Source organism: Manis pentadactyla, chromosome 7 (genome assembly GCF_030020395.1).
Source record: "Manis pentadactyla isolate mManPen7 chromosome 7, mManPen7.hap1, whole genome shotgun sequence".
In the NCBI taxonomy this organism is placed as follows: domain Eukaryota; kingdom Metazoa; phylum Chordata; class Mammalia; order Pholidota; family Manidae; genus Manis; species Manis pentadactyla.
Window position 1 is genome coordinate 96,089,330 of NC_080025.1, and position 14,253 is coordinate 96,103,582.

The 14,253-nt window shown below is 37.2% G+C and overlaps 1 protein-coding gene across 2 annotated transcripts in view; it reads right to left on the bottom strand.

Annotated features, from left to right (window-relative positions):
• RAPGEF5 (Rap guanine nucleotide exchange factor 5) overlaps window positions 1-14,253 on the bottom strand; it is a 217,906-nt gene that overhangs the window by 166,768 nt on the left and 36,885 nt on the right. For both annotated transcript variants that reach the window (XM_036877421.2, XM_036877411.2), the window contains exons 3-5: window positions 14,094-14,200; window positions 9,242-9,363; window positions 7,617-7,785 (exon numbers count right to left, since the gene is read on the bottom strand). In XM_036877421.2, the coding sequence (XP_036733316.2) occupies window positions 7,617-7,785; window positions 9,242-9,363; window positions 14,094-14,200 (398 nt within the window). The remainder of the gene's footprint in view (window positions 1-7,616; window positions 7,786-9,241; window positions 9,364-14,093; window positions 14,201-14,253) is intronic.

Genomic DNA, 14,253 nt, shown 5'->3' on the forward strand with positions numbered 1-14,253 from the left:
TCTAAGGAAGGCTGGGACCCACAGCCCCTGTTCCATACCTGCAGACTGTCAGGCAGAGAAGGCTATTCAGGAACTTCCTCTTTCAGAATTATTTCCTGGGCCAGATTTGAAATTTTTCTCCCTTAGAAATCATTGCCAGCAAGTCCTAGACGCCAGAAGAGAGAATGCTCTTCAAGGGGCACAGACTCAATCTCTACCACATCTAATACCTACTGGCCCCAAGAGGATGAAGATGGTGCCATATGACACTCAAGTACTGCCCCATCTGTAGCTTCCCATAACATCTATATTCTGAACAGATCTGTTCTGCTTAACAAAGCAAATTCCTATGATAAAAAGAAAAGGTGGGATAGTGGAAGAATGAGAATTGGATTTTTCCTGAGATCTTTGATATAATGAATACAAACACCTGTTTAACCTTCTCAAAGAGAAGACAATTTTTCATAGTACCAGGCTACTAGATATGCTTCTATCTAGATATAAAAATGATACACTTAAAGAAATTCACCAAACAGTAATAAATTTTAAATGTCAGGTTTCATTAAGGGTTCAGGGTATATAGTTACATATTCATCTAAAATTGGGTAAAATTAGTTATTATTGATATCTTTTTCACTTTTTATATTGAAGATTTGGGGATTAATGCTTAATATTTAATTATACAGCTACATTTCAAATGCTAGCACAAAAAGACCTAAAAGTTCAATTTTTCTTAAAATTCCTGTAATACTAAATATTGATGTACTCTGTTGAAGATAAGCAATCTGTTCCCACACCTGGATTAAGCCTTGTCTGTAAACAATGGAAATTTTGAAGAACTTAGTGTTTCCATGGGAGAGGGGGTGATGAGTAATAACAAGCCTAAGACCAGCTGATTTCATAGCTTTTTTTTTCACAAACAACTTAAAGTGATAAATGGAAATTTTCTTCACCTATGATCCTAATACAAAACGTATGCCAAGTTCCATCATGAAAAATGTTTTTAAGAAGTACTAAAAACATGTTTGCTTACTCGTCCAGTATTTCCTCCTCTCCAAAGACCCTAAAATGAGAATCTAATTAGGAAAAGTCAGGAATACAAAGGTTGGGTTTGGAATATAGGAATGGCAGACCTAAAGTTGATCTCCACAATTAGAAGATGTTAATCCAGCACCATTTCAGAAATTATGGATGGCTAGGGATTTCTCATGTTGCTTATACGTATCAGGTAGAAAAGGAAAAGTTAGGTGGGAAAAGGAGGCTAAAGGGAGTGGTGGTGACAGGGTAGTGTGGCGTGGCTAAGGGGGGAAAGAGACCTGAATTTTGGGAGTCATCACTGTGGAGTTGATATTAAATATATGACTGGAAGACTGAGCTCCAGGGCGCTGCCTATGTAGAGGCCAGTATTTCCAAACGTAGGTTGTATTATTATGCAGGTGTATGGTGAGGCCAACAGATCAGGAGACAACTGCCATTGAGAAGATAGATCAGTTTGGAGAGAATTAACATCTTAATAATACTGAGACTTCCAATCCATGAACATGGATAGATTCTCTAGTTAAGTCTTCTTTGATTTTTTTCATGAGACGTGCAAAGTGTTTGACATATGCTCTTGCACACATTTTCTTAGATTTATACCTAAGTATTTCATAGTGTTTTTCACAGTATTTCATAAGTTTTCATAGTATTTCTACATAAAAATATAATTGTATTTTGTATATTGAGCTTGTCCCTTCTGACCTTGTATCTTCCCTTGCTAAACCCACTTACTAGTTTTCATAGGTTTTTTGCAGATTCCTTGGGATTTCCTACATATACTATGATGTCATCTATCATGTAAAAACAGAGAGATGGCTCTACTTTTTTTCTTCTAATCTTTATACCTTTTATTTCTTTATCTTGCCTTACTGAGCTGGCTAGTATTGAAGAGAAATAGTAAGAGAAGATGTATTAGCTTTGCTCCCAATCTTGGAGCATTCAGTGGAAAAGCATTCAGCCCTTCACTGTTAGGTATGATGTTAGCTATAGGGTTTATCAGATTGAGGAAGTTCCCTTACAGTCCTAGTTTTCTGAGAATTTTTATTATGCATGGATATTGAATTTTTTCAAATGCTTTTTATGCATCTATGGAGCTTATCATACAGTTTTTCTTTTTTAGAGTGAATCTGGTAAATTACATTTGATTTTCAAATATTGAACCTTTCTTGTATTCCTGAGATAAACTCCCCTTTTTCATGATGTATTTCATTTTTATATATTGCTGGATCCCATTTACTATGTGTTGAGAAAGATTTTTGTGTTTACATTCATTTTCTTTTTCTGAAGTTTGTCATAATAATGCTGGCCTCATAAAAGCCCTTACATTACTTACATATGGTCATATCCCTTACAGGGCCAAGCAGAGTACTTTACAAAAACCTGATGTTCAGCAAACACCTGTTGAATAAGTCTCTCAATAAAGTATTCATGACAAGCGGTTGTCTTTTCCAAGACCCTCTGCTCCCTAATCTTTTACTTTACCTAAAAATTAAGAAAAGGAAATCCAATTATCTAGGAAATCCCTTCCAGATACAAATGTTTAAGATGCTAAATTTATAGAATTTCAGAAGTGTCAGCCAAGTGGCAATAAAATCTTGTTTATGTCCTAATAATATTAATCTGGCTTCTTTATGCAGTAATTGAAGCTCTGATTACATTAACTTTCATGTTGCCTATCATTTAACAGAGATCTTTCTGTAAGGCTAACTTTATAGAACAGATTTTAAACTTTGTGTATATTAGCCTCACTTTCAGAACTTTATAAAAAATACCGATACCCATCTCTCCTTTCTCCATCTCACTCCTGCTTCAGTAGATCTAAGATTATACCCCTTTATTTTTGGAAGCATCATGTTGGAAAACACCATCACTGAAGTCATTTCCATGCTCACCTTCACTGTACACTGCTGCCACCAAGCAGAGGCCTGTCCCTTTGGCAAGTTATATAACCTGTCTTACTTCGGTTCTCTCATCTGTATAACTGGAACAATAACTTCAAACTGTTGTTGTAAGCATTAAATGAATCTTTATATGTAAAATGTTCAGAATGATGCTTTGTACATGGTAAGTGCTATGTAAGTGTTAACTTTACCACTATTTCCATTTTTATTGCCACTGCTAGGGCAGCTTAGTAAAACTGAGCCAGTTCTTCCCCACTTTCTAGGTAGGGAGACCCCTTTAACAGAAACAGATCACAGACCCATAAACTCTGTATATGTTGGTTAAGTAAATACATGACAAAAATGTTACAGTGAATTCAACTAACAAAGAGTTTTTATTTATTTGAGCAGCAACATCTATATATAGCTAATATTCAATGTAGAGATCATACATGGCTTCCCTAAGGATTTTCAGACTCTGTGCAACAACCTGAGCCTTGCTCCCCACCCTCTCAAAGTCTCAGTTTCACTGGCTGTGACCCATTCCTCCAGCCACGTCAAACTGTCTTGTTCTGCCTCAACATGCCACCAGTCTTCCTAACTTCCTGCTGTATACAAAGTTCCACCTCTCAAGCCCCCCTCTGCTTCTCTGTCTAGAGTATGGAATCATGAATGCTAAGAAATTCATCTTAACCCACTGGACTGAACTTCCCTACAGTTGGTTGGTAAGGAATATGAAGGTTAGCATGCCATCCAATTAAGTACACTGCTCAAAAATAGTAACAACAATGAATAGGGCTTTTCTTTAAAAAAAAAAAAAAATACTAGAAATCAGGAAAAGTCAAGTTGGGATGCAATGAGAGGGAGCTGTTTTAGCAGAAGTCAAGTGACTGAATGGGATGTCTGTGAAAGCTGCAGACAGACTTCAGGAGCACCAGTAATGTGAGCAGACCTCCAGGAGGGCATGTCAGCCAGGCAGGACCAACAGGCACTGATCAGGCCGAGAGACAGACCCCACTTACCCAGCCCCAGGCTCCACAGCAAATGCCAGAAGAACACCCCAGTTCTACCTCAAGGGTCACTAGGGAACTGGCTGCCCATCCATGGGGCAAGATTGGTGGGGTGGGAAAGGGCTCGTCATGACAGGAGCCAAGAGGCCACACTCCCCACCACATACCCAGAGGCTATACTGCTGAGGAGCAGAGAGGGTGCAGACAGACTGAACCTTTTTAACGAAACATGCTGAACAGCTAACAAAAGGAACTTTTAAAATTACATTTTTAGAATACTCTTATTGAATTAGACTACAATTATAAAGCTTCTTTCTCTTCCTTCTCTCTGGCTGTCCAGTGGGAGAGGCTCATATAGACAATAACAGATTGCTTAGAGAAAAACAAAGTTACTTTTTCCTTTATCTGTCTCAGTGTAGCATGAGTTAAATTTTAGCAATCCTCTACAGCTCCTTTAATAGCAGCACAAATGTTAACTGCCCTGTAATGGGTAGAATATGGTTTTATGTAGTCAAGGTTCATGGACTCGGTGTATTCAGAACACTACCACTCCCATCCCTGGCAAGCTGGGAGCTGCTATAATTGTGGTTGAATTAAAATAGCCAAGCTTCCTCACAGCCTAAATTCTCAAGTGAGTTAGTGTTACAGAGAACTGTTTTATTAGTACTGAAGGAATTATTAGATTACCTTTCCCTACACTGTTACTTCAGCATTCCTAACCACCCCAAACCCCATTAAAAAAAAGTTAGAAAAAAAGTACATTCTAGATAACATGACTTGGCTTTCAGTTTGAACAAGATACTGTGACTATTAGTTTTCCCCCCAGAGATTGTACTCTTAACAACCAAATCACTCACTTCTTTCAAATTACATACTCAGTTTGGATATAAAGGTTATTTTATATAGAATAGGAATTCTGCTTCCTCAAATTAGCCTAGAAACCTGTATTAGTTCCATGTTCCTTCCTGGTTTCAACAATATTTTTTTAATGGAAAAAAAGAATCTACTTTTTTCTTTTAAAAATGTATTTGTACAGAACAGAATTGTGTTTACATACAGACATTAAGTGGCTTCCTCAAATAATTTTAAAGAGACTTAGAGAAAAGACTGCAAATTAGAGGAACTTAATAAGATCCACATTTGAAGACCTTAGCCTTCAAATCTCAAAAGGGTTTTATTAAAAGGACCACAGGACTGGGCTTTCAGCTCATGAGCAGACAATGTCAGTTAATGGATTAAAAGGATATCAGAGGGCATTTCAGAGGAAAAAATGAATGGATAAAATGAATGGATAGGAAGGTAGAAAGAATAACATAAGGCTAACAATGGCGTAGAAGAATGGAAAATTTTTTTATGCAAACAGCAAGGGTAGTAAGTTACTGAAAGAAGACCAATATGGACTGGAGACATAATGGAAGCTTTGTGGTCAAGGTAGGACTTGGGCTCCCCCTTGAGGGGTGGGTTGAATTTGACAAGGAAAGAGGCAAAGGAAAGAACAGGGCACCACAGGGGCATGAGAGAATAAATGGGTGTGGCATGAGTGTTAGAAAGAGTGGAGATCAACAGATTTGAGCAGAATTTGATAGGGTCTTACGCACTGAACCATAGGAAGGGCTGTGATAGCACAAATGAAAGAGGGCAATGTCCCTGAGCATCTTTTCTCTGACCATAGTTTATTCCAAGTCTGGATAACCTAAACCTTCACTTTCCAAAATTTGGCTAAAAACATTTTACCATAGCTTACAGGTTTGCTTATAACTCTAATATATATATATATAAATATATATATATATATATTTTCCTCTCTCTCTCCAGAAAAGACTTGCAGTGGTTTAATATCTTTTTATAGTTAGTACTTATTTATAATATGGGACAGACAGATCTACAGCTCCCAGAGGAATAACCACTCCCAAAGTGCATATTCACACAAACAGAAAAAATCTGCTGCCACACAAGGCATGTGACAGTGATTCTCAACTCCAGAGGCTTGACATTTGTGTTCAGTGATTGGTGTGACAAAAGAATGCAAGTAATTTGAAATTAACATTTGGAACCAAATTTTAAAGTATTTTCACTTTTAGAACCTAGAGTAGACTCATGGTTTCCCTACAAGGTCATCGCGCTCACTGGCACTCCTATCTGTTTTCCAATTCAGAGAACAGAGTTGAACTAAATCATGAGTTTATTGCGAATACTGCAAGTTTATTTCAGCTGCTCTTGTGCCCCATTAAGCTGGGTAGGCCCACGGGATTGCGCATACTTCCATCTTGCATTGAGGACAGGAAGTGGTTAAAAGAATTGCTAGGGATTGCCAGTCCCACAGAGTCAAGCAAGTCACAGCCACTTGAGCTTAAAAAGCATATCACTCCTTCTTAGAAATCTTATTATTTATTGAAATGCTCCTTGACTTTCCTCAGGAAACTTCTGACCTATATTAAAAGCATTTTTCACTGAAGAACATTTTCTACACTTAGGCCGAGTGATGGATTATAGCAAAATTTTGCTTTATCACTGCAAGGTCCTCTATCAACAGTGCTGGTGGTGAATTCATAGCCACTTCAGAGTCAGTCTAACATTTTTATACTTTCTGTTTATAAGTCTGAGAAGGAGAAGCTAGAATGACCCCCATAACTCCTGTGAACACACTCTAGCAGGTGTTAAAATCATGTGTAGTAGAGCTAGACAGACATGGCTTCAAACCCTAACACTCTACTCACCACTTGTGTGACCTTGGACAGATTACCTGTCCTCTATGCCTCAGTTTCCTCACTTGTAAAATAGGGATTATAATAGTAACTGTCTTATATAATTCATCTGAAAATGAGATAATGAATATGAAGCATTTAGATCATTCCTGACATAAACTGTGTTCTGTACAATCAACCTATTAGCACAGTGTCTCATTAATATTCTAACACATTTCTTTTATAAAAGCCTGTGTTAACTGTTCAGTATTAACTGTCATTTTCTAACAAGAGTAATTCATCTTTGTTAGGTTTGCAGGTATTGAACCCACTTTCTTACCCATGAGAGGAGGGTAATACGACTTGCCCTGCTAATCTCACAGAACAGAGTCAACAGTATTGAAAACTGAATGTGTCAAAGTTACTAGCTGAAATCTTCAAGCTGCAATTCATTACACTAGAATATGCTTGTCATTAATGCTCTGGGCAAACAAAGGCATGTCAGAATCACCACATCATGACTCAAGTCCTGTTCCCAAACTTTCTCTAATGATTTTTAATTCATTTTTATCATATAGTGATTCAGCATCTTCATGTGATAATGATTCATACATCTTAATTTGCCAAATGTTCTTTCTAGATTTTATTTTCAGAAATGTCCACTGGGCTCTTTCTTAGGAAAGTCACGACTTGGATAGTGGATAATATGTCAGTTATTTTACTCCAACGTAAGCAAATCATGTTTAAACCTAATTTAGATAATCTACTCATATAGTGATGATTAAATTAGAAGCAGAGTGGTGCAGCTGGAGAGGCATGGATTTCTGGGATTTAAACACCAGTTCAGACTCTAATTATCTGGATTTAATTTTCAGCAATTTATTTTACCTTTCTGAACTTGCATCTGAGAAATGGGAAGAGAACAACTGCCTCTTAAGGGAGATGATGATCTTAAAGAACAGCGCACAGTAAATATTCCCTACGTGAGAGTAATTTTACAATGGAACAAAATAACCTCTACTTACAGCTCACAGATGCCAGGTCTGGCAGGAATGAGAGGCACAAGTTGCAGTAAAAGTTTGACACCGTTTTGCCATTCTTCTTCTCTTTCAAATTCACAGTACAAGTAGCTACATTCATCAGATGAAAACTGATAGAACACATAGGTATCTTGAAAGTATAAGTTCTGGTCCACTGTTGGAAACAAATAAAAGGTGAAGATCAGTTTTTTAAAGCATATTATTTGAAGAGTCATAAACCAAATAATAAATTGAAAGCATTACTAATTATTAGGTAGAAGCCAGGGACAGGGCTATAATTGCATATTCTAAGTCCAATCATGTTCACAATCCCATTGAATTAACAAGGACTTACTGACCAACGTGTTTTTTATTACTTGATGCTTTGGCCAGCATATTCACATGCATTTTATAATTCTGCTTCAGGGACAGGTGAAGTCTATAGCAATTCTAACGGTGGGGAGAAATTTTTTTTTAGTGTCCCAAAGCAAACTAATACATTAGTTACTTTAACTGGTACACAAATACAGTACGACAAGTTTTAGATCAGCAGTTCTCAACTGGAGCAATTGTGCCCCCAGGGGAAGTTTGGCATTGTTCAGAGACATTTTTGGTTGTTACAAGTAGGGGGTGCCTGGCATCTGGTAGGCAGAAGAAAGGGATGCTGCTGAACATCCTATCACATACAAGGCAGCCTCTCACAATTAGGAATTATCTGCCACAAAATGTCAACACTATCAAGTTGGGAAACCCAAGTTTCAAAAGGAATCGAGAACTGGAGATTTTCCCAAAACATATTAACACGAAATGTTTTGCTAACTGGAAAACTGAACCTCACAAGCAGGCTGACAATAACTTTCCTCAAAGACAGTTAACTGATTTCCTACATAAGAGTATCAAATGCTAGGTATTATTGACGCACTAAGATTTCAGCCACAACCCCATCTGTATTACTCTTTCACGGTGAGACTTGGGCTATGCCTTTCTGAACCTTTTTCTCTGACCCTCAATATTTATTACCTACAGGAAAAAAAAAAAGGGCTTCCCATTGACCAACCAGCACCTGTGTGATGGAGGCAAAAAATCCAGATTGCTTGACTTCTACTTCTTCAATTCCCCAGGCTCCACTAAGCAAAGAAACATCCACCAACTACTTTAGTAGCTAGTTAACATCAATTTTCTGTTCTGTTTAAACAGCTTATTTTCATAGGTCATATCTCTGCTCATGATTACTTAAAATGGCATACACATTCTACTCGTAAAATCAGTTTCTGATGATTATTCTAAGTATAGCAAAATAAATAACAGATTAAGAGCAACTTAAGATGTCACTGATTTTTAAAAAATTGTGAGCAGCATTTTGAGTAGAGAAGGGAGGAGGTAAAGGAAAAACTCTTATAGGTAGTAGTCCGTGAATCAATAAGTACTTAGTCATTTTTATAAAAGGTGTGAGCAATAGCAATCAAAAGATGACCTGTCATATTTATTTATAAATTAAGAGAGAATGCAAATACTTACCTGCTAAAACAATTTCCATCTAGATTATAACATCCTCCAGAAAATCAAGTACATTTTGATCTGGTAATTTAATAAAATAATGGTTCTGTGCCTTCAAAACATGTAATACTAACCTGATGACATAATTCCCATATCCAATAGGAGCTGCCAGACCCCTATGGCCATAGATCTGCATTGGACAAAAGGGCAGTGTTCTAGAAGCCAGTCTACCAGTTCTGATCCAACACAGCTTTTCCTGGACAAAAGCAAAGCCATTTACAGTGAGACGTTGTTGCCACTCATTTGCTAAAAATTTGGTATTTAATACCATTCCTTTCATGTACTTACTTTTTAAACAAGCAATTCAGAATAATAAACAACAACAAGAGTAAATGACATGTGCCTCTACACATCTTTCAGATTTCAGCTCAAATATCATTTCCTTGAGGAAACTTAGAATCATATCCTCTTATACTTCTTCAAATCACCTATCATTCAGTAATTATAAATCTTTACAAATGAATAATATCGGCTTTCCTCACTTTAGAATGATTTCCAGGAGAATAGGGACTATGTAAAGCTCATTATTAAACCCCAAAAACTAGAACAGTCCAGGTATACAGTAAGTTCTCAAAATACATATATTTGAATAAATGAAGGACATGTATGTAGCAGTCCTTTATATAAAGATAATGTTTCTGCCTTGGTAAGACAAGTGTCTCAAGTTGTTGGTGATAAACTTTGGTTCAACCGTTCACAGATTTTTACCTGTAATTTTTATAATTTATCTATAGATTTTTTATCTATGTTCTCTTTGATAACAAAATAATTACAAAATGATTAGAAAAAGTTGGGACCACAGTGAATAGTATAGTTGTGTTTCCTACTCTTCAAACACATTAACTTAAAATTTGTCTCAAATAAATTTGACTATTAATCTTTTCATTATAATCTAAGCAATCTAGTTAAGTAACCTAGATCATAAACCCAAAAACCCACATGTGTGATGGATTCCACTAATCACACACACACACACACACACACACACACACACACACACACACACACAATATTCGTTGTAATTTGTCTTAAAATACACAACTGTATTCAAATACCTCCAATCTGTATAAGCAGTATTTCACTTACTTTTTCCATCTTTATTAGCCTCATAACTTTCTGAAGAAACTTTCTGAAATGAAAGATTTTCACTTGCAGAAATTTCATTGAAACCCACTCTCCTTTATGAAAAAAAATCACCAAAATATTTTTTTAAAAACATCTATCATGCAAGTAGTTATATTTTCTACATTTTGTATTTAAGGACCAAAATATGTCAATGTATATTTGTATTCCTAAAGCAGAAAAATATTGCCTGTCTCTTGTGATTGGTATAGTCATAAAATCAAGAAATTACACAATAACTAACAATATGAAGAAATGATCTGAGGTGCTACATTTTCTAGAATGAAGGAAAATAGGGTAGTGAACTTTTCTGCTGAGACCTTTGGACAAAGTTTGTAGCTTTTGATGAAGTGTCACTTCACTTTTTTTGATGAAATGTCACTATTCAAAAGATTCTCAAAGGCAGTTAAGCCAATACCAGACACACTGAGTTGCAGTTTAGTATTAAGACATTACAAAGATTAACAATCAAATAAATGGATGTCTTTGGAAACAAAATGAGAAACTAGATTGCAATAAAAGTGGCAATTAGACCAAACAATCAATATTAACTTCTAATTCTATAGGACACCTTTCAAGTTAAAGGCTCAAAGTGTTAATTAATTCCTCAACACCGCTGTCGGTTAGCCAGCATCTTTGGGCTTGTAAAGCAATTTTATTACCTGGATTAAATACTGTCTCATCTTAATCCTTATTCTCGGAACAATACAGCCCCCTCAAGTCTCCTCTCAGTGTCTGACATCACCTGGAATAGTACACAACCATTTACTAACAAACTAAAGTTCCAAACTACAAAAGGTGGCTCCATGCATGAGTATGTTTGTTTGATCATAGGTGAGAGAGAAGATGCTTCTTAGACCTGGGCTTCTCAAAACTGTGTTTAGGATTAAAGCAAAAGATGTGGGGGATTTTGCTAATTGTGCAGCTCCTGATGCAGTTCGGCTAGGTGGGCCCACATGATGCTGGTGGCCACAAAGCCCTGGTCCCCAGCTCTGCCTTCTCACTGGGAAAGGCTCCCTGTTTGGGGGGCGGGCAGAGTGGATATGCTAAAATACAGGACTGCCGTGACAACTTAGTTAATAACTGGCCCCCACAAAGCAAGCTGCTGTTTCAGTTGCACACGATCTCTTTCCAGCCCCCACCCTCAACTTTATCAAGTTATGTTTCCAATCCCTTTTAGCAATCCACGTGCACCACTAAGTATAAAGACAAACACCACTACGAATACCAACAAAGCAAACAAAATGAGGTGAACTTCTCTTGCATTTAGCTCATATTCCCCTGACTTGCTGACCAGGTCTGCAGTGATCCAGTAAAGGTCCCTAAATCCACCGGACTTGGGGAGAGCAATGAGGAAGAAAAGAGATGGTTGGAAGGGAGCAGTCTGAATACTGACAGCAGTTCTTATTCCCAGTATATTTTCATTCTTGTGCTGAATACAGAAACTGTTCAGGTACATGTAGATCCAACTACAGTTGCAATATTAGGTAGGAACTCTGTGATATGGAGGTGATTAGCTAGGAGGTCAATGTGATTGCTGTAACAAAACATTTACATCTAACAAAACATCCCACTTGTTGCAGTTGGAAATTTGATTTATCCTGGCCTCCTTCTGTGTCCAGTTACATTTTTACCAACTAATTCATGGTATGACAGACAGAACCCTAACCTCGAATGTAAAGGGGGTAATGGTATTTAGAGACTTATTTGAAGTCTCAGAAACCTATATGATTTTTCCCATAGAATAAAGGAATAGAAAACATTTCAAAGGTTTGAAAGTAATTCTCATGTGGTACCTAGGGAACACTTTACCTCAATTTACTACCAGACCAATGAAAATTATCCATCCTAGGCAATCATACTCACACTTTATCTTTAAAACCAGAGAATTAATCAGTCCTTAAATTATAAAAGACAGGAGATTCTGGCCTGAGCACTGAGAATTTGAAATAGTGCAACACATGGTCTCTCCCCATTCTACTCCCACTAAACCCTAAATATGTTCCACCTTGGATGGATGGCTCTTTTCCATGAATTAATTAATGTACAGCTCCCAATTTCTTTTTCAATCTATTCCATGGAGACCACATAAAAGAACAAACTGAGAATGATCAGAGATCTCACACACAGCCTTACGTGGCAGCTAAAATGAATCCCAGGAGCCTGTTCATAACTAGACCCAAAAACTTAGACATACAGTTTTAGTATGAAAAAACAAAACACAAATCAGATGTGTCTAAAGTTGGTAACATCATTTATTAAAAAAGAAGAAGAGGTTCCACAGGAAACAGCTCAATGACCAGCATATCCTCTCCTCATGTCCACTTGGCCTGGGGTCTGAGCCAGTGCTTCACAGACTGTGGTTTCTGAATCCCTTATGGGAGGAAGGGATGGAGGGGAGACCTCAGACATTGTTTTCAAGAGGTTTATCAGTCCACATAAACAAAAGCAGTGTTTGTTAACAGAAGAGATCATATTTAACTTATGTCATATTGTTTAAAACTTATGTAAATACTATTATAATTAATTAATTATGGGGTTTGAAATTGTTAATTCATTGTAGTTCTACCACCTGCACTGTGTAGTTGCTCAGTGGTGCCCAAGAATACAGATTCTGCCAAGTTTTTGATGAGAAAGAAGCTGGTGGCATAGGATAGTTACTGACTGGGAAGGGGTGTGAAGGAATTACCTGGGGTAGGAAAGTCTTCTATATCTTGATATGGATAATAGTTATGTAAGTGTGTATAATAATTAAAAATTCATCAAGCTGTACCCTTAAGATTTATGCATTTTACTCTATGGAATTTATGCATCAAAAAAAGAGGGTCTTCTTCCTGAAATAGGTTGGGAATCATTATCCCTGAAATCCAGGGCTGAGACTATGAAATTTTTCCTATTTGTGGCAAATGGAAAAAAACAAGAATATTGTAATGAGTTTCTGATCAAGTTAAATTTAGATACTTTAAAGAAACACCCGTTATTCTGAGAATCTTTCCTAATTTTTGGATATCATTTATTCTGAGTACTCTTTCTATTCTTCATGGCATTGCAATCTCATTCCAATAAGAATGAACAATGATAATAAATGGTAGTGGTTTTTCCTCTTTTTGTTTCTGTTATTTCTTCTGGCATGGTTTTGTGTGGTTTATTACCTCTACTTGGCAAAATAAAAAGCTGATAATTCACTTTTGATTTTTTTTAATGGCTGCATGAAATGAAAACATGTGTTTCAAGGTTTCCAAGTGACCATGCTGTATGTGGAATTGACCAGTCCATCCATTTATCCTAATACCTCTGCCTTATTCACTAGCCAAGGCAGAGAAACACCATCCCTGTGCCTGCCTGCCCCCTGCTTCTTGCAGCACCCAAGCAAGTGGCACACCTCATTTGAAGAGTTAGAGCAGAAGCTCCCATGGACCTCCAGAGAGTCCTTGCTGAACCTAGATGAGGTCCCTGGAGAGGGGACCTATGTTTACTGAAGTCCCAGCCCAGCACATGCCCAGTAAAAATATTACAAAATATCACATCTCAGAGAAAGTAAGTGACTCTCCCAGGAGCTCATCTGCACTTGGGGCTGGGATTCCACATCAGCTTCCAAAACAGAAGTCCAACTGTCAACAAACACTCAGCTAAGCTTAACTAAGAGAACAGCCACCACCAGTATGCCAAATAGACACTTTGAGCAAACCAACCCTCCTTCGACCGATACAGCCCATCTCTCTGTGATCAAGGTTATGGTTTTAACACATTTTGGGGTTTTCTCTCAAAGGGAATCTTTGACAAGGTGTTAGGAAACTGTGTTACCTGTAAAATCCCTTGAGGTTCACTCTGTCCTTTATCAGGTCAGCTGCCTGAACAATAATAATATTCCTCAGTGCTCTTCCTGCACAAGAAGAATTCTCTCCATAAATCTAAATGGAAACGACAAACATTCACTGTAAATTTAGGACAATAATGTGACAAT